The 20,547-nt window shown below is 48.7% G+C and overlaps 1 protein-coding gene across 5 annotated transcripts in view; it reads right to left on the bottom strand.

The window, feature by feature from the left end:
- The window catches only part of Dhx34 (DExH-box helicase 34), a 28,152-nt gene extending 13,618 nt beyond the window's left edge, over nucleotides 1–14,534 (bottom strand). For 2 of the 5 annotated variants that reach the window (XM_029558198.1, XM_008822112.3), the window contains exons 1-6: nucleotides 14,467–14,534; nucleotides 9,247–10,187; nucleotides 7,288–7,599; nucleotides 5,137–5,391; nucleotides 3,930–4,032; nucleotides 2,364–2,581 (exon numbers count right to left, since the gene is read on the bottom strand). In XM_029558198.1, coding sequence (XP_029414058.1) covers nucleotides 2,364–2,581; nucleotides 3,930–4,032; nucleotides 5,137–5,391; nucleotides 7,288–7,599; nucleotides 9,247–9,948 — 1,590 coding nt within the window. In that variant the 5' untranslated portion in view covers nucleotides 9,949–10,187; nucleotides 14,467–14,534. Of the gene's footprint in view, nucleotides 1–2,363; nucleotides 2,582–3,929; nucleotides 4,033–5,136; nucleotides 5,392–7,287; nucleotides 7,600–9,246; nucleotides 10,191–10,557; nucleotides 10,738–14,030; nucleotides 14,398–14,466 lie in introns of those variants that run through there. The other 3 variants (XM_029558184.1, XM_029558192.1, XM_008822117.3) reach the window with 3 other exon arrangements.
- Nucleotides 14,535–20,547: the final 6,013 nt, after the last annotated feature.

The following is a 20,547-nucleotide window of genomic DNA, read 5'->3' as shown; positions in this document are numbered from 1 at the left end:
GCATGCACACACACACACACACACACACACACACACACACACACAATAAAATAACACCCAAGCCTGGAACTGTGTATTCTAGAACTGCTCAAACCAGTGCTTTTCTTGTTGTGTTTAACTTTGGAAGATACGTCTCTTTGTGTAGTCCAGGCTGGCCTCAAACTCTACATCCTCCAGCCTCAACCTCCTGAATTCTGGTATTCCAGGCATGCACCACCATGCCTGCCAAAGCCAGCATAATTTTTTATTTGTTTGGTTTTGGGTTTTTTGAGACAGCGTCTCTATATAGCCCCAGCTGGCCTGGAACTCCCTATGTAGAAGAGGCTGGCCTTGATCTCATAGAGATCCACCTTCTCCCAAGTGCTAAGATTAACGGCATGCGCCCATAAGCCAGTATAATTTTAACTAGCAGGTGATGAGTAGGTCAGAGGTTCCATGCTGTGTCACAATCAAAATCCCTTAAAAAACAGGCGTGGTGGCGCGCGTCTATAGTCCCAGCGCTTGGGAGACAGAGGCAGGCAGATCTCTGTGAGTTCAAGGCCAGCCGGTCTACATTGTGAGTTTCAGGCCAGCTGGGGCTATAGGGAAACCCTGTTTCAAAAAGACCAAAAAAATAAATTAATTAAAAAAAAAAAAAACCAAAAACCAAAAACCTGAACTCAGAAGACACCAAAGTGCACTGCCTGCAGGAAGAGCATTGGCTTGTCCTGTTCCTAGACACACAGCCTGAGGCAGCATGGGAACCTGGGCAGACACGGGGGCCTGGACAGACATGGGGGCCTGGACAGACATGGGGGCCTGGACAGACATGGGTAGCTACACCATTTTCGTTCTCTCCTCTTTTTTTTCAATACCAGATAGTGAACCCAGAGCCTCTACTTTTACATTTTCAGAGACTTGCTTTGTAGCTCAGTCTGGCCTCAAGCTCACTATTATAGCCCAGGATGGCCTTGAGCTTCTGATCCTCTTGCCTCCACCTCCAGAGCTGATGAAAGGTATGTGTCACCATGCTCAGTTTATACAGTGCTGGGGATGGAGCCCAGGGCTTCCTGCATGCTAGGCAAGTGCTCTACTGAGCCACAGCCTCAGCCTGGCCTCCAACTCTGGATCCTCCTGCCTTAGCCTCCTCAGTTTGCACTACCATCCCTGCTTCTTTTCCTTTATTTCTGCGTACAGAGTACACTCCCCAACTCTTCTCGTGGTAAGTGACAGGTGAGCTGCTAGGGTGAATGCCTCTGTGGCACGGCCCCACACCCACTGTTCTCACTCCAGGCTCCTCTCCCATGAATGAGCAGATATTAAAAAGGCCCTATGAAGAAGAGAGCTTGCTTGGAATCCCAGCGCTCAGGAGGCAAAGGCAGGAGGATTGCTGCAAGTTAGAGGTCAGCCTTGTCTACATAGCAAGTTCCAGACCAGGCAGAGCTACACAGTGAGTCTGTCTCAAGAAGGAAAGTAGGGGGCTGGAAAGACGACTCAGTATTTAAGAGCACTGGCTGCTCTTGCTGAGGATCTACCTGAGTTCAAGTCCCAGCACCCACATGCTAACAATCATCCATAACTCCAGATCCAGGGGAATCCGACACCTCCTTCTGACCTCCTTGAGCATTACACAACATGGGTACACTTATATACATGCAGGCAACACATTCATACACATAAAATAATAAATAATTTTTTTTTGGTCTTTTTGAGACAGGGTCTCCCTGTAGCCCCAGCTGTCCTGGAACTCACTATGTAGACCAGGCTGGTCTTCAAAAGTCATGGTTGAAAATGTTTCAAGAAGCCCATTGTGGTGGTGTACGCCTTTAGTCCCAGCATTTGGGAGGCAGAAGCAGGTAGATCTCTGTGAGTTCAAGTCCAGCCTGGTCTATATAGCAAGTTCCAGACCAGCTGAGGCTACAGGGAAATCCTACATAGTAAGACCCCTGTCTCAAAAAAAAAAAAAAAAAAAATCTCAAGAAAGCTGACATCACCGGGCATGGTGGCGCACACCTTTAATTCCAGCACTCTTGGGAGGCAGAGACAGGCAGATCTCTGTGAGTCTAAAGCCAACCTGGTCTACACAGAGAGTTCCAGGCCAGCTGGGGCTACAGGAAGACTGTGTCTCAAAAAGACAAATAAAAATAAAAAGTCTCAAGAAAGCTGTCACAAGCCACTTTACACTAAGCTCTACTTACAGCTGAAGCCCCAGCTGAGCTCTCAGATCTGAGGGCCAATTCTGCAACCTGAGTTTGGCCTCTGGAAGGGGTGAGGTCCCTGCAGGAGCTTGACCAGCCCTAACATCCTGGCTGGCCCTGTCCAAACTCTTCCCGGATTCCCTGGTGCCCACAGTCTGGTCACGTCCCCTCCTATGCAGGCCTCACCTGCAGCACCAGTGCATCTAGGGCCACCCTGCGAATTTCTGGGACAGGGTAGGGAGCGAAGGCATTGTAGTCAGACTCGGCATAGAGACGGTAGCAGACCCCGGGGCCTGTGCGGCCTGCGCGGCCCTTGCGCTGTTCTGCACTGGCTTGGCTGATCCAGAACTCCTGGAGCCGCTGCAGCTTGGCCTGTGGGTCATAGCTCATCTCCTTCACCTTTCCTGTATGGGGAAGATGGGCACTGAGGAGGGCGGACCACACACATTCCATTATTCACCAGGCACTCCTGAGCATGTTCTAAGCCTGCCCTGACAGTCTGCTCATTTATTCTTTCATTTCTCTATCCACACACTGCCACAGCATTGATGTAACACACCCAAGGTGCATGCAGCAACCAACTGCTCCCCAACTGGCTCTATTGGGAAGTGGGGCCTGGTGGGAGAACTCTGGGTTAGTGGAGTGTGATCTGGAAGAGCAGTGGGACTTCCCCACTCACCCCTTTTTGTTTGTTTGTTTTTGAGACGGACTCTCCCCTTTAGCCCCAGCTGGCCTGGAACTCACTTATATAGACCAGGCTGGTCTCTGTTTCACAAGTCTGCCAGCATCTGCCTGCTCTTCTGGGATTCAAGGTATGCACCACCACACCCGGCTTCTCCTCTCTTTGCTTCACCTCCCTAAGCGAGTGATCTACAGGCCCAAGGTATTGGGTCACCTGATCATGGACAAAACTCTAAAACTGAGGGTATGCCTCATGCAGTGCAGTGAGTCAGGGATGTCACAGGGAGACTGACTGACTCACTCGTTCTCTCTTTGCTCCTTCAGATGTTCAGTCATCCCACATGTTCTGATTAAGCACCTACTATGTGCAGGCAGGGTCATAGACACTAGGGAAACATTGCCAAGCGAAACAGAGGCCCTGATCTCCCAGCCCAATCACAACACTATTCTTTGTCCACTGGAGACCAAGCTTTCCCATGTTTAATTGCCTCTGGAATGGGCTATGCCTCAAAGTCAAGAGCATGCCATGTTTCACTGATGGCATTTTAACATCTTCATAGTACACCAGATTATGGGATGTTTCGTGTCCACACTGCCCAGAGTCAACACACTCACTAAGTGCTACAGCCCCTGAACAGTCACATTGTGCCAGGAACCCACAAACCAAATGAACCAACTCCCTTCATCCTTATGCCCTGAGGATGGCACTGTTATCACTGCCATCTTACAAGTCAATGACAAGACCCCAAGGTCTGGCTCCAGTGTCTCCTGGCAACTAAGCTAAGCTGCCTTTCCAGTGAATGTTCTAGTTGGGAACACAGAAAATAAAACAGTCACAACTTAACATATAATGCCAGTCTCCCCACAGTGAAAGAGGGGAAGATTACTTGGTGTGGCCAGGGTGGGGCTCTCTTATGGGGACCCTCTCTAGGCCCTAGAATGAGAGGAGAGGGAGGCAGAGAAAGGAGTCTAGAGGAGGACAGGTCTCAGAGAGCAGTAAGAAAAAGGTGTGGGGCAGACACAAGCTCAGAGTATCTGAGCAACACTGAGGTGTTCTATCACAGTCCTTACCAGAATCCACTACGAAGCGGATCCCATCGATGGTGACCGAGGTCTCAGCAATGTTGGTGGAGAGGATACACTTCCGGACTCCAGCGGGGGCCACATCGAATACCTAGGGCAAGAGAGGAGGTAGCATCAGGGGCAAACTCAACCCTGACAGACCTGCTTGCCCACTGGACTCATGGATACCCCAGGCACTCCTCACTGGTGGTCTAAAACAGCCTCAGGACCTCTACCTGTGACACGGCTCACCTCCTACCCAATCACCTGGGCTGTCTCAGGCTAACCTCCCCTCAGCTCCCCACCTGAACATCTTCAACATTTCAACTCCTTCACTTCCACCAAACCCCAGCCCCTCCTTAGTCCAGGCCCCTTTCTCCTCTCTCAGCCTACAGAGCTGCCCCTCCTGCTGTGCCCTCTAGTCTCACACACTCCAAACCACCACTCATAGGGCGGCCAAGGAGATCTGCTATGACACAAACTAGCATTGTGTCTGCTGGGCTCAGACCCCTCCTACAGCTCCCCACAGCACTTGGGACAGAGCCCAGGTACCACCCTGGGTCTTCAGATCCCCTATGGTCCAGTCCCACACATTTTTTTCAATCCCATCTCTCCTGACTTCTTCACTTGCCAGTGGCCCTGTTTCTTACACCACAGGCCCTTTGCACAAGCCCTTCTCTCAGTGCAAGGAAATAGCTAAGCATAATGGCTAACGGCAATAACTATGGCCTGTAGGCCATGTGTAGTCTGCCACGTGTCTTTGTAAATAAAGGGGTTTTTTGTTCTTTTTTTTTCTTTTTAGACAAAGGCTTCCTGTAGCCCCCAGCTGGAACTCTTATGTACTCAACCACAGAAAGATCCTCCTGCCTCTGCCATCCAAGTGGTGGGATCAAAGGTGTGTGCCATCAAGCCCAGTTTTAGGAATTCAGTCTTACCCTTTCAGTTTATGGCTGCTTTCCTGCTTCATGTGAGAGAAAGTCTAGGGCGTGCAAAGCTGAAAACACCTTCCCTCCGGCCTTTCCTAGAAAATCTGCCAACCTCTGGTTAAGAGCTCCAGGGCCAAACACCCTGTGCTCACAGCCTGCTCTGCCATTTGATGGCCACTTAACCCTTCACACTCCGCAGACCTGGGACTGTGGGATGCACTCAGTTGTTATACTTGATCCCTGACCCAGAAACTCCCACCTGCCAGGCATGGCCTGGCTGTGTGCAGTACCTTGTCCTGGTCAGCCACAGAAAGGGCACTATGCAGGGGCAGCACCACCCAGCGCTGGGTGAGGCTGGCATAGGCTTGGGCAGCATCCAACACGGCGCTGATCTCCGCCATACCACTGAGGAAGACAAGCAGGTCTCCCCGCTCCTCTGGAGGGTACTTATTATCAATGGCCTCCAGCACCCTCAGGTAGGGCCGTGGGTCCAGCTTCTCTGACTTGGATGTTGTCGCCTCTGCCTCCTGCGGCTGGTATACAACCTGTGAGACAACCCGGGCAGGATGGTCACTCCAATGCAGCAAAGGGGGGGGACCACAGGTTCACAGGAAGGACACAGCACAGGCGGTGGCAGGCTGCACTCCAAGTGGGTAACTTTTAGAGGGTACAGTAAAAAGACAAAGCAGCAAGGTAACAGGAAGGCCTCTGGGGCTGGCAATGTTTCAGCTTTTAAAATCTGGGTGCTGGGGCTGGAGAGAGCACTCAGCGTTAAGAGCATGTCTTAGTTTGCTTTCAGTTGGTGTGATAAAAACACGAACCAGGCCGGGTATGGTGGCACACGCCTTTAATCCCAGCACTTGGGAGGCAGAGGCAGGAGGATCTCTGTGAGTTCCAGGCCAGCCTGGTCTACATAGTGAGTTTATTTTGATATATCACAGTGAAAGATTTATCGTCCTCTTTTTTTTTTTTTTCCAAAAAAAAAAAAAAAAAAAAAAAAAAAAAAAAAAAAAACCCACGGACCAGAACCAACTTGGGGAGGAAAGGGTTTATCTTACATCTCCAGGGTCACAGTTCATCACTGAGAGAAGTCAGGGCAAGAAGTCAGGGTCAGAACTCAGGGCAGGAACCTGGAGGCAGGAGCTGAAGCACAGATCATGAAGGATTACTTACTGGCTTGCTCCTCTGGCCCCTGTTCAGCCTGCTTTTCTATACAGTCAAGAAAATGCCTCATAGACATGGCCACAGGCCAATACAATAGAGGAGATTCTTCAGCTGAGGTTCCCTCTACCCAGCTGTATCAAATTGACAACTGAAGCTGTCCAGCACAGAGCACTTGCTCTTTCAGAGGACCCAAGTTTGGTTCCCATAAATTCATTAATCTTTTTTTAAAAATCCAGGGGGTTGCTGGGCATGGTGACACATGCCTTTAATCCCAACACTTAAAAGACAGAGGCAAGGGAATCTCTGTGAGTTCAAGGCCAGCCTGGTCTATATAGCGAGTTCCAGGCCACCCAGGGCTACAGAGAGACCCTGTATCAAAAAAGACCAAAAACAAACAAACAAACAAACAAACAAACAAAATACCCCAGGGGGCTGGAGAGATGGCTCAGTGGTTAAGAGCCTGGCTGCTCCTGTAGAGGACCTGGATTTAGTTCCCAGCACCCACATCAGGTGGCTCACAACCACTTGCAACTCCAGTTCCAAGAGATCCAACACCCTCTTGTGGCCTCTGTAGGCACACCATACACTCAGGCACACACACATACACATAAAATAAAAAATCTTAAAAAACAAAACACAGCAGGTCTTTCTCATTCAGAGTACGATAACCTGAACAAGAAAAACAAAATGCTGAAATGGTGGAGAGCCCTACTAAGTACGCAGAAATCACCTATTCTCTGGTGGCTGCTTATGAGGCAATTCACAGGCACATAGAACTGGAAACTACAAGCCACAACACACTCTGTCCTGAGAGCTCCGACCACACAGATAAGGCCAGCTCCCTGGGACACTGTTTATAACTGGGTGTGGTTTTGCTATCAGGGATCATGTGGCAACATCTGGAGCCATTTGGGGCTGTCAAAACTGGGGAGAACAGCCCCTACCACAGACCATTCAGCCCCACATTTCAAGACTGCTGACTTCGAGAACTCTGGCCTGTGAGAGCCATGAGAAAGGAGGAGCCCCAGTACCTGAAGGACCACATGGAACAGAGCAGCCTTCCATCCTGGAAGGGCCACAGTTCAGAAAAGAAAATCAGCTTTCCCCATCAGATCCTTTGTTTTTTGAGGTTTTTTTGGTTCTAGCAATTGGGCTTTCACGCTAATACTTCCCCAGCAGGCTAGAGATGTTCAGGGAACAGAAGTTTTAAGGAGAGAGGCTGTCCTTAGTTGGAGATGGAGAGGGGCAGTAGGGTGCAGAGATGGAGCAGAGCTCACCGTGATGGGAAAGAGCCGCCCAGGCACCTGCACCACGGGGGCATGGCTGAAGTAGCTGGAGAAGAGCGAGATGTTGATGGTGGCCGACATGAGGATGACCTTGAGGTCGGGCCGCTTGGGCAGCAGACGTCGCAGGACTCCCAGCAGGAAGTCATTGTGCAGATGGCGCTCGTGGACCTCATCCACAATCAGGACCTCGTACTGGGGCAGGCTGGGCTCCCGCTGGATCTGACGCAGGAGCAACCCCACCGTTAAGAACACGATCCTGGTGGCTGCAGAGCGTGTGCTTTCAAAGCGGATCTGGTAGCCAACCTGGGATAGGGGGAAGGAGGTGTCAGGTTCAGGAGAGGACCTGAGACCTGGGCAGCAGGGCCCACCCTTCGAAGCATGCCAGTCTGAGCCTCAGAGTCTAGTTACAGCTCTGCTGATGAGGGCAGGTGGCCTTTAGGCCACCCCTGCAGACCTGATTTCTGGCTGCATAAGGCTACATGTGGCAACATACATACAGTTTCTATGCAGTGCCCAATGGATAATATTAAATAATTGTAATAGCAATAATTACCCTTCTGTGAGACTTCATGTACCAGAAACTCATCCAAATGCTTATGTGTACAATTATCTTGCCCTCAACCTCATAACCACCACCCCTGCTACCCTGACTCCTGGTGAAGAAAGTGAGGTTGCTCACCCAAGATAACAGAGCTAAAAGGAGATATGGAGAAATGTATCTTAAGCTCCACCCCACATCACACACCCCCAATTCCAGAACTCTAGGTTTAATGTGTGTTCTTAGAATCATTTTTTCATAGCCCTCAAGTACGTAAACATTTTTAAATAGAACCAGAGTGCACTAAACTTTCAAAGAAATGAAAAACTGAATTATATCCAGGCATGGTGGTGCATACCTTTAATCCCAGCACCTGGGAGGCAGAGGCAGGCAGATCCCTGTGAGTTCAAGGGCAGCCTGGTCTATATAGTGAGTTCCAGGCCAGCTGGGGCTATAGAGAGACCCTACCTCAAAAAGACAGAAAAAAAAACAACTTAATTATATTTTGGTGACAAACCATCATCATCAAAAGATACCATCAAAACAATGCAGGGCAACTCATAAAGAAACAAGTGTCTCCATACGAAAAAAAAAAACAAACCACAAATGGCCCCATGCAGCATCTACAAAAGACCTACAAATGATGCCAGGCATGGCAGCACAGACCTTTAATCCCAGCACTTGGGAAGCAGAGGCAGGAAGATCTATATGAGATCAAGGCCAGCGTGGTCTACATAGTGAGTCCCAGGCCAGCTAGGGCTATGGGAGACCTGTCTTAAAAAAAACTATAAATGAAGGACAGTGTAGATGTAAAAAGGAGAAAAGGCAGAAGGGACAACCCACACAAGCTCCCCAAGGCAGCTGGGTCCATGAAGAGAGTGTGCTCAAGAGCTGCAGATGACCTAGCTGGTGCTAACCCTAGCACAGGAAGCAGCTGGATCTCTGAGCTCAAGGCCAGTCAGGTTCACACAATGAGTTCCAGGCCAGCAGGGCTACAGGGAGACCCTGTCTCCACATTGAAAAAAAGAAGAATCTTATTGATAATCAGAAAGCATCAGTCTGGGGCTACAGCTTAGTGACAGAGCAACTGCTTAGCACGGATGAACCCTGAGGCTCAATCCCCAGCACTGTCACAAAATCAAACCAAAATCCCCAACTGTCTTTAATAAGCACTTTCCTAGGAAGTGAAATGTTTCCATTAGGGTGTTGCCATCTGTCTGTCTGGCAAAGTGCTATCTATACTAGTGCCTTTGTCATTTAGACCCTGTACAAGCCAATCTGTGCATAAAAGTTCTAGAAGAACCCTCTCGGGTGGATGCCTGAGTGTTTAGCTTTTGTGGATACCCCCGTGAGGTTAATCTGCTCATTCCTGTGTCCCAAAGAACTCGAGGAAGCTGGCCCAAGCCACTCACCTGGGAGCCATATTGACTGAGGCTCTCGAAGCCTACGCGCTTGGCCAGGGAGATGCAGGCGATTCTTCGGGGCTGCGTGCATGCCACGTGACTGAAGCCTGCGGCCAGCAAGTACTGGGGCACCTGAGTGGACTTGCCACAGCCAGTGTCTCCGGCCACCACCACCACCTGGTGCTCCCTGAGTGTCTGCAGGATTCGGGTCCCGTACTGGGCGATGGGCAGCGCTGCCCGCTCGCGCTGCAGTTTAGCCAGGCGCCCGAACGCCTGCTTCTGCCCAAAGTCCAGGTAGTGCAACATTGCCCGCCGGAACTCTGACACTCTCTCGGGGGGCAGCCGCCTGCCCAACCCCTGGCAGCCCCGAGGGCCCGGGCCAACGATGGAGAGGTTGATACGGTAGCGGGGGTCGTAAGTGTGAGGGAGGTCAGCCAGGCCTGGGGCAGCGGGTGAGGGGCGCCCAGGGGCTTTCTCCTCTTTCCTGGCGCCCTTGTGGTGCTGGAATCTCTGCAGGCGCTCAAAGAAGGCCCAGAACTTCTGACACTCCTCGGAACCACGATGGATATAATCCTCTTCTCGGAAGAAGACATCCTCGAAGAGGCAGCGAGTGTCTGCACAACTCCAGTCCCATCTCTTGGGGGCCTCCTCCTCCCTGGGGGTCCGGTGGTCCCGGCCATCCCTACCCTCCCTGGTACTGGGAGGAGGCATGGTGCCAATCACAGTGCTGCCAAAAATTGGTCTCAATTCTGAAGGTGTGGGCCAAATACTGTCACTGAACTCCCAGGGTCAGCAGGATGAAGCCAGTGTGGCAGGAAGGAAGCACCCTCTTCAAACAGCTAGCTCTCTTTTCCTCCCAGGGGACACTGGATGGCAGTAGCCTGCAGAGCTGCGGATGCACAGGACATCATGACTCCTGCCCTGACCGCTGGACTGGACACAGGTTCATCCTGCTTGGGGAAGAACATGGAAGCAGTCTTTTACCTCTGGAACACTAATTAAAAGCCTGCTATTATCTCAAGTGCTGGACCAGGAAGAGGAGGTCATAAATGCTACTCCCTGAGCCCTCACAGGTGGCCACAGTCACAAGAGACACTTCACCAATGTGACAAGCCAGGACAGCCAGTGAGAGAGGAATCCCCAGAGGCACCTTCCCCATGCTTCGGAGCCAGAAAAGGTCCCCAGGAAAAAGGGATGTTTGACCAGGAATCTAAAGGAGGGATGGAGGTCACATGGACTATCAGCAGATGAAAGCTGGTGAGAAACAAAAGCATAAATAATGAAAATAAGGCAAGGGGAGCCAGGCATGGTGGCACACACCTTTAAACCCAGCTCTCAGGAGGCAGATCTCTGAAATCCAGGTCAGTGTGGTCAAGTTCCAGGCCAGCTGGGGCTACAGGGAGACCCTGTCTCAACCAACCAACCAACCAACCAACCAATCAGGCAGGCAAGGGCTCTTCATCTGGGCTCCAATGGGCTTCATAACACTGGATGAAGCCACTAAAATTGCAACAGAAAATGTTATCAGTGTTAAGAGATTGGCTTGGCCTGGCCTGGCATGTGGCATCCTCTTCCTGGTAACAGAACCCACTTTGTTTCAGAGAATGGTTTCATTTCCACATGGCTCTGATGGGCTGGGCAAATGACAAAGGCCTGGTCAGCCATAGTACTTCCCTGCTCCCCCCCCATCAGTGATGGGTCTCAGAAACAGACACTTAACCAGGGCTCTTCCTTAGAACTTATAGTTATTAAAAAGAAAAAAAAAAATTTTTTTTTTTTTTGGTATTTTTGAGACAGGGTCTCCCTGTAACCCCAGCTGGCCTGGAACTCGCTATGTAGACCAGGCTGGCCTCGAACTCTGAGATCTGCTTGCCTCTGCCTCCTGAGTGGTGGGATTAAAGGAATGCGTCACCAAGCCCTGCGTTTTTAATCTATTATAACTGGGCAAGCTGGATCTAACCTGAAGTTGTTTGGCCCTGGTTCCAGTCTTTCCTAGAAATGTACCTTAGAGAAAACCCTGCACTTGGGCATAGTGGGTCACACACAGGGATGGCTCCTGAGAGGGGGAGAGGCCTGGCAACATCACTTAGTGTTCAAGGCTTAGTTCTCTTCAACCCTTCATTCCTGGCTACACAAGAAAATGCCCTCCTTTCCCCTACATGAAGAGGGAGCCCAGGGCCTCATGCATGCCAAGCAAGTGCTCTACCATAGAGCCACCCCCTCCCTCAATGCCATTCTGCCTAAAGTTAGGTTCTTATCTCTCAGCTGAAAAAGTAACTAATAAAGAGCATAGTGCAGCATGTGTTCAGCACCCTTCCTTCTAGAAAGAGCTTATGGGGCTGGTGAAATGGCTCAACAAGATGCCTGCTGTCAAGCTTGGCAACCCAAGTTCCACTCCCAGGACCATGGGAAGGAGGGCTGACTCTTACAAGGTGTCCCCCCGACGTCCTTACACATGCACACAAAATAAAATGTAGAAGGAGGGTGCTTACGACTTAAGAGGGTTCACAGACTTGGTAAAGAGCTTGGAGACAGATCTGAGTTTGAATCTGACCATTTACCATCTGCAAACTAATTTCTTTGGTTTTTGTCTATAAAATGGGAACAGTATCCATCTCAAAACAGTACTAGCTTGGTGAAGAAGCCAAACAGCATGTATTATTCAAGTTCAGTGTTTTCTCTCTACAGTTTCCAACACAGGGAAAGTATCAAGAGGCACAAGGGGCATTCAAACTGGGGGGGAGGCGGGATGCAAAAGGCCACAAATGACCTTCCTAACAGCATTAGCAGTCACCTACTCTGCCTTCAATCTCTCAAGGGTAATCTCGAAACAGTGCAGAGGAATGCTCTCTAGCCACAGGGGGAGACTCAAGCCAATCCTGGAACTGCTAGAGCTAGATCTGAGTTTCAAGTGAGGAAGACCCTGTGAAATGTCAGGGGTTGACTCCACAAAAGACACTGCAGCACTCTTCACTCTGCGTAAACACCCAATGACGGGCCTGCCTCAAGAACTCTTCGCTTTTAAGAGCCAAGGGAATACCGAACCAGTGATACTCAGAAAAGGACAGGGACCTTTCAGGTAATAAACTGCCTATACAACTGGGCCCAATAGCATCATATGACCCTCATGGAATCTTTTACGGTTTCATTCATTCGACTTCTGGGTTTCTTTTCTACTTTTCTGAGCCAGTCTCAGGTAGCCCAGGCTGGCCTTAAAGTCATCCTCCTGCCTCCATCATCCAAGTGCTTGGATTACAGATGTACACCATCATACTCAATTCATCTAAAACAGGGTGTGGCTTCTGGCCTCACATTTGCCATGCAGGATCAGGTTAGATTGAAAGTCACAACCTTCCTATCTCAGTCTTCCAAATGCTAAGATTACAGGTGTGCACCAGCATGCCTGGCTTTTCTTGGACTTTTAAATTCCCTGGATCCTCTTCTTTATAACTTTGTCTATAATCATCTCTTAGTTTTGGGCTACTCCTGGGCTCATGTCCTTTACTGGGTTGGTTTCCTCTCCATCTTCAGACCTTGGTCTCTTTTTCAGTCCATCTTCCCACATCTCTCTTCCTTTTCCTGATACCATCTCTCTTGGCCTAGAACTTGCTATGTAGACCAGTCTGGCCTTGAACTCACAGAGATTCACCTGCCTATTAAAGGTGTATGCCACCACACCCAGTTTTTTTTTTTTTTTTTTTTTTTGGTCTTTTTGAGACAGGGTTTCCCTGTAGCTCCAGCTACCTGGAACTCACTCTGTAGACCAGGCTGGCCTCAAACTCACAGAGATTCCTCCTGCCTCTGCCTCCCAAGTGCTGGGATTAAAGGTTGTGCGCCACCATGCCTGGCTTTTTCCTGATATTTTTTTAAAGACCTAACTGCATTTGACATTTATTCCTGTGAGGTTTCATCTTAATTTTCAGTATTTTCCTAACTTACAGGATTTCTCTAATTTCTTGTTGTCTTGTATGCAAGTGAGGTGACACCCGGACATGCCTGGAAGCCAGATGCTAGGCTGTATTCTTGAATCACTCCCCATCTTGAGATAGGGTCTCCCACTGGCTGGCCAGCAAGCTCCTGATATCTACCTGTTTCCAGCCCCCAGCACTATGGTTACAGGAATGGTTATGCCAGGATTTTACATGGATGCTGAGGATTTGAACTCAGGCCCTTATGCTTGTGCAGCCAATACTTCATCAACTAAGTCATCTAAGCCATCTCCCACCTCCTGATTTGTTTGATCTTTACTTTCTGTAATCCAACTCTATTTCTTCCCTCTCCCCCCCACTTCAGGTCTCCATGTGACTTTCTCCATCCATCTTTCTCATTTTGTTTCCATCGTTATTTTTTTGGATTTATTTTTGGAGACAGGCTTTTGCTATGTAGTATGATCTCCAATTCACAATCCTGCCTCAGCCTCCAGTGCTCAGAGTCACACCTGGCTCCTGGCACTCCATTTCTGCCTCCGGTTTTCTCTCCATGTTTCCATCTAATGTCTTTCTCTCTCAATGGTCAGCAGCTTGAATAGCTACCACTTACATGGATTCTGTGTTGAGGTAGACTCAATCACTTGTCTACAATCATACCGTCCTGAACACCCCCAATCTTGTCTCAAACATGTATGTACACGTATACTCTCACTTTTCTCACACTAAGAAAGCACTAGTCTATTTACTGAGATAGGTGGTATGAAAGCACTAGTCTATTTACTGAGATAGGTGGTATGAAAAATTGGAATTTAGGGATCTGGGTTCCAGTCCTCCCTTCATTTTCAAGCATTGATTCTTCATCACCTTCGACTTTTCGAGTATTATTTCAACCTCCCTTTCCATAGACGTGGGTCCATCTTCTCTCCATTCGCAGGCTGTTTCCGGGGTCAAGGCCCCCCACCCACCCCAGCATCCTTCTCTCGCGTGGCACCCGGCCGCCTCATGCCATCAACTCCTCCCTTTCCAGCTCTTCTCTCTCAAGGTCCTGGCCTCTCAGTCCGTTTCTCGAAACTTCTTTCCGCTTCTCCACGCAGTCAGTTCACGGCCTCTCGGCCCCCCAGCTTCTTCCTCAGGCTTCCGCTCAGTCAACTGCCCATCCCCGCCCCCGACGCCAGCCCTGCGCTTCCGGGCACATTATCTCAGGGGTCCCCTCGCTCCCCAGTTGCTTCTGAGGCAGACCCGACCGAGTCCCGCACAGGCCAGCCACAATACCGCCCCGCACGCGCGCCCCGCCCCTCACCTCAGGAGCCTCGGAGGACGCCTCAACTTCCGGTCACAAAATCGGGCCTGCGCCTGCGCACTCCAACCTCGCTTCCGTCCAGGAGCCAGTAAGGATGGCCACGACCGACCCCGCCTCTCTGCACAGAAGAGCCAATAGGGAGACGCGGAAGCACAAGATCCCGCTGCGCCTGCGCACAGAGTGTTCTTGGCCCTTCTGGCTTCAGGCTGTCTCGGGTGTGTCTGGGCGCCCTCTCGAGGCCGGAGGAGGCATTGCAGTCACGTGTCCTCTCCTGGCCCTGCCTCAGCCCTTCTCATCTGCAGTCACCTGCACCCCAAGGTTACTAGAAAGCAGGACTTTGAGCCAGCGAGAAAGCTCAGGAACTATTAAGGCAGTCCTGTGATCACTCTATTAATATAACTCACTAGTATGGTCTGCGTTGTGTCTCCCAAAGCCCACTGCAGAGGCACAAACATACTCGTGACTAAATGAACGAGAAAAAAACTCCAGGGAAAGCACCTTGGTACTCTTGGATGTGTCAATCATTGAGGGAAGTGAGCTTCAGAGGCACTTACATAGGCAAAACATAAAATAGGACTGGAGAGATGATTCAACCGTTAAAAGCACTAAGTGTTCTTGCAGAAGACCCGGGTTCAGGTCTCAGCATTCACATAGTGGCTAACAACCATCTGTAAATCCAGTTCCAGGGGATCTGAGGCCCTTTTCTGACCTCTGCTGGCACTGCACAACAGGGGTGCACTTACATTCATACAGACAATACAGTCATACACATAAAATTAAAACATCAAATTTTTTTAAAGTATATAAACACCTGGCATGGTGGTGCATGCCTTTAATGCCAGCACTCAGGAGGCAGAGGCAGTCAGATCTCTGTGAGTTTGAGGCCAGACTGGTCTACATAGTGAGTTCCAGGCCAGCCAGGGCTACATAATGAGACCCTGTTTTAAAAAATAAAAAAATAAAGTATACAAATGCAGCTCAGTTTTTGCATTTTTATGTCCTGGAGTCTCACTTTTCCACTCATGTTATTTTATTGTGTTAAGGGTCCGTAAAATTCCCTAAATTGACCACTCGGACACTGAGTCTCAGTAAAAAGGAGCGCTTTATTGGAACCAACCGGTTGGGGACGCAGACAGTCTCAGGAGCTGTACTGAGACCCCAAACAGTGAAAATGCAGAGCTTTTAAGCAGAAAACCCACAAAAACCACAAGGCAGGGGATGTCCATAGAAACTATACACAGAATAACCAGGAAAGGATTGGAACAATCTAGGGCCGATTTCCAGAGACTTTATCTATACAGCCATTGGCTGTCTTACCTGGGGCAGAACGTTCTTTCTCTTCTGCCCCAGATTATTTCCATAGTAACCATACACAGATGTATCAAGTATACTGTCATTGGCCTGCCCACCTGGGGCAGAACATTCTATCTCTTCTGCCCCAGACCATTTCCATAGAAATCATAAACAGATACCAGGAAAGGGTTTGAACAATGAAGGGGATTTCCAGAGTTAGGTGGAGGGCAGCTTTTTATCAGAGGATAGGGAGGGGGTCTGAGGGGCACTCTCTTTCAATTGAAGGTGTCTTCTCTGACAGTGCTGCTTAAAATAACATCTCCCCACACCCTCCTATCCAATTTGTGCTTTGCCATATAGTATTGCTTAATATTTTATTTACTTCATGATTTTTAAAATATTTTTATTTTATGTGTATGAGTGTATTGCTTGCATGTATGTAAGTGCACCCGTGTCATGCAATGCCCACAGAGGTCAGAAGAGGGTGTCGAATTCCCTAGAACTGGAGTTATGGATGGTTGTTAGCTGCTGTGTGGGTGCTGAGACCTGAACCCAGGTCCTCTGCAAGAGCCTCCAGTGCTCTTAACAATTGAGCCATATTTCTAGCCCCTATTTATGATTTTTTTAAGGTAGGATCTTACTATGTAGCCCAACTTGTGATCTTCCTGCCTCAGCCTCCTGAGTGCTAGGATTATGGGCCTGCACACTGTCCTAGTTTGTTCTTCATTGCTGTGACAAAATACTCTGACCACTACCAACTTGGGGAGGATAGGGTTTATTTAGCTTACATATCCTGGGTCACAATTCATCCGGGAGCCCAAGGTAGGAACTCAGGGCAGGAACCTGGAGGCAGGAGCTGGAACACAGCCCATGGAGGATCACTGCTTACTGGCTTGCTCTCTGGCCCCTTGCTCAGCCTGCTTTCTTATGCAACACAGGCCCACCTGCCCAGGGGTGGCACCACCCACAGTGGGCTGGGCCCTCCCACATCACTCATCAGAAGATGACCCACAGACATGGCCACAGGCCAGTCCAATAGAGACAATTCCCCAATTAAGGCTACCCCAACCCAGGTGTGTCAAGTTGACACTAAAGCTGTCCAGCACAACCACCATGTCCAGATTTTGCTTTTACTTTTTGTGTCAAGTCTCTGTGTCCTCCACCGCCCAGGAACAGAGACTTCATTTGTTTTCTTCACCTCAGTCTCCTACATGCCTGTAACCAACCTCAGACCTGAGGACTGTACTCTCCCAAGAGCAGTGTCATCTGAGTTTGGTTCCTAGCACCTGCAGATGAATGGCTCACAACCACCCGAAATTCCAGGTCCAGGGGATCTGAAGCCCTCTTCTGGCCTCTAACAGTACCTAAACTCATATTCACATACAGACAGACAGATACACACAGACAAAATAAAATAGATTCTTTTTTTTTTCGGTCTTTTTGAGACAGGGTCTCCCTGTAGCCCCAGCTGTCCTGGAACTCACTATGTAGACCAGGCTGGCCTTGAACTCACAGAGATCTGCCTGCCTCTGCCTCCTGAGTGCTGGGATTAAAGGCGTGCACTACCACACCCGGCAGAAGTCTGTATTTTTATGTTTAAAAAACAAGGCAAATGGTTGGCATCGGGCTGTGATCCCTGTGCATACTTGAGAGGCTGAGGCCGGAGGATTGATTGCCATGAAAGGCCAGTCTGGGCTACATAGAAAGACACTGCCTCAGAAAAAAGAAAAATTACCAATAGAGGGCTGCAGAGATGGTTCAATCAGTATAGGGCTTTTGGGAAAAGCCTGAGTATCTGAGGCTTTTATCACCCATCTGAAAAAAGCCAGGCACCTTGACACAAACCTGTAATCCCACCACTGGGGAGGCAAAGACGGGGGAGGGGAGGGGATTCCTGGAGATCACTGGGCAGAAGTTTAGCTGAAACAGACAGGTCCAGGTTCAGTGAGAGACCTTGTCAGAAAATGTGGAGGGCTAGCAAGGTGTCTCAGTGAGTACAGATACCTGCAGCCAAGCCTGACAACATGAACTCAATTGCTGGGACCCACGTCATGGAAGTAGAGAATTGACTCCTGCAAATTGTCCACTGACCTCCAAATGTGCACCATGACATACATGTATGCACATACACATAAATGTAAATAATTTTTGGTCTTTTTGAAACAGGGTCTCTCTGTAGCCCCAGCCCACCTGGCACTCACTATGTAGACCAGGCCGGCTTCAATCTCAGAGATTCGCCTGCGTCTCTGCCTCTTGAGTGCTGGGATCAAAGGTGCGCTCCACCACGCCCAACTGTAAATAATTCTTTTAAGTATATAATATGAAAAGGGAAAGAGGACACACCCAGTGTCGACCTATGACCGCCTCATACACAATCACACATGCTTACACAGTGACTTCACACACACACACACACACACACACACCCCAAAATATTCATTCAGACACACACAAAAAATGTCGTGGATAAACAAACTTAAGTTTGTGTTGTATGACAATATACCTGGGGAGATGGAAACAAACACCTACTCAGTCCAGATAGGGAACTGATAACAGGCTGAAGTAAGGCTACCACCAAAGACCAACTCAGTGAACCAATGAGTTTACTGTATGAGGGGTGACTTACAGAAATATGGACAGCCGAAAACCCACCCTAGCATGAGTGATGAAAGCTTTTGTTCTCTGAACCGCTTGCCAGCAGCTCAACAGATCAGAGACTCTCTTTAGGAGTCCTTACTGCTTATATAACCCAGGTGTCCTGGTTCATTTTTAGTGTCAACTTGAAACAACCTAGAGTCACCTGGGAAGAGGGAACTCAATTGAAGACTTTCTCAGACTAGATTGGCCTACAGCCATGTCTGGGAAAGACTGTTTTGTTTGATGATCAATGTGAGAGGGCATAGCCCGCTGTGGATGGCCCCATCCCTAGGCAAGTGGGCCTGGGCGGTGTAAGGAAGGTAGCTATGGGGGCTGGAAAGATGGCTAAGTGGTTAAGAGCACTGGTTGCTCTTGTAGAGGACCCAGGTTCAGTTCCCAGCACCCACATGGAGGCTAACAACTGTTACTCCAGTTCCAGGGGATCCAACACCCTCTTTGACCTCCATGGGCACTGCACGACATGGGTATACTTATATACATGCAGGCAATGCACGCATATGCATAAAATAAAAATAATAAATAAAAAAAGAAAGGTAGCTGTCAGCACTCAGGAGGTAGAGGCAGGCAGATCTCTGTGAGTTCCAGGCCAGCTTGGTCTACATAGTGAGTTCCAGGCCAGCTGGGGCTACAGAGAGATCTTGTCTCAAAAAGACCAAAAAAAAAAAAAATCAATTTGGAGAAGTTGCTGCACAACAATATGAACAAGGGAAATTTACAATGAATCAAAACAAAATACTACTTTTAATGATCAAGGAATTCTATGTAAAATTGCACCGAAATATTTGGAAGCAAACATGAAATTTCTTTTTTTCTGGTCTTTTTTTTCTTTTTCTTTTTTCCCCTTCCCTTCTGAGGGGAGGGAAGATTGCAGGAGTGGGTGAGTTCTGACTAGCTCCCCAGGGTGTCAAGTCACAGTGGTTCCTGTCCTGGTGAGGCATGGCAACAGTTACTTTTGATTGCACAAAACTTACATTTGTCTTCCTCTAAGTTTGAGCTATATTCAATTTTGCAATATATGCCTTCACAGTATTTTAAAATCCATTTTTTGGTCTTTTTGAGACAGGGTCTCCCTATAGCCCCAGCTGTCCTGGAACTCACTATGTAGACCAGGCTGGCCTTGAACTCACAGAGATCTGCCTGCCTCTGCCTCCCAAGTGCTTGAATTAAAGGCGTGCACCACCATGCCCGGCAAAATCCCATTTTTTAATAAAGTCCTTCTGAAAATATTACCTGATTCCAACAAATTAACCAGATTTTTTCACACTTTTTGGGCAGCTATACAAATTGTCCAAGGAGTTCAGTGGTAGAATTTCTACCCAGAACCCCCAGTGGGGGGCTGGGGGCGTGGCTCTGTGGTAGAGCACCTGCCTAGAATTCAGGAGGCTCTGAATTCCATCTCAAGCACCACGAAAATATTAAAATAAATTACCCCAGGGGAAAAATTAAGTGTAAAAGACAGCTTTGGTCTTAATCATTGATACATGACAATTTTATATAAGCTACCAAGGAATAAAATATGTACTACTGAGGCCCCAATATGGGTTTCTCTATCAAATACAGTAAAATAAATAAAATAGCAAAAAGAGGGGCTGGAGAGATGGCTCAGCAGTTAAGAACACTGGTTGTTCTTGCAGAAGACCCAGGTTCGAATCCCAGCACCTACATGGCAGCTAACAACTGTCCGTAACTCCAGTTCCAGGGGATCCGACGGCCTCTTCTGTCCTCTACGGGCATTACACGACATGAGTGTACTTATCTACACTTACCTACACGCAGACAACACATGCATACACATAAAATAAAAATAATAAATTATTAAATTTTTTTTAAATTTTAAATAGTAAAAAGGGTGTCCAGGGTGCTGTGGAGAGATGGCTCAGCAGTTAAGAGCACTGGCTGCTCTTGCAGAGGACCTGGATTCAGTTCCCAGTACTCACATGGCAGCTAAGAACTGACCATAATTCCAGTTCCAAGGGATTTAACACCCTCTTCTGACCTCCATGGGCATTGCACGACATGGGTGCATTTAATATATATGCAGGCAATATGTTCATACATATAAAACAAAAGTGATTTTTTTAATATTTATTTTTTTTTTATTTTATGTGTATGCATGTATTGCCTGCATGT

This window comes from Nannospalax galili, unplaced genomic scaffold (genome assembly GCF_000622305.1).
Source record: "Nannospalax galili isolate Female #2095 unplaced genomic scaffold, S.galili_v1.0 scaffold432, whole genome shotgun sequence".
Classification (NCBI taxonomy): Eukaryota; Metazoa; Chordata; class Mammalia; order Rodentia; family Spalacidae; genus Nannospalax; species Nannospalax galili.
Note: the sequence above shows the minus strand (reverse complement) of the source record. Positions and strands in the feature narration are given on the sequence as shown.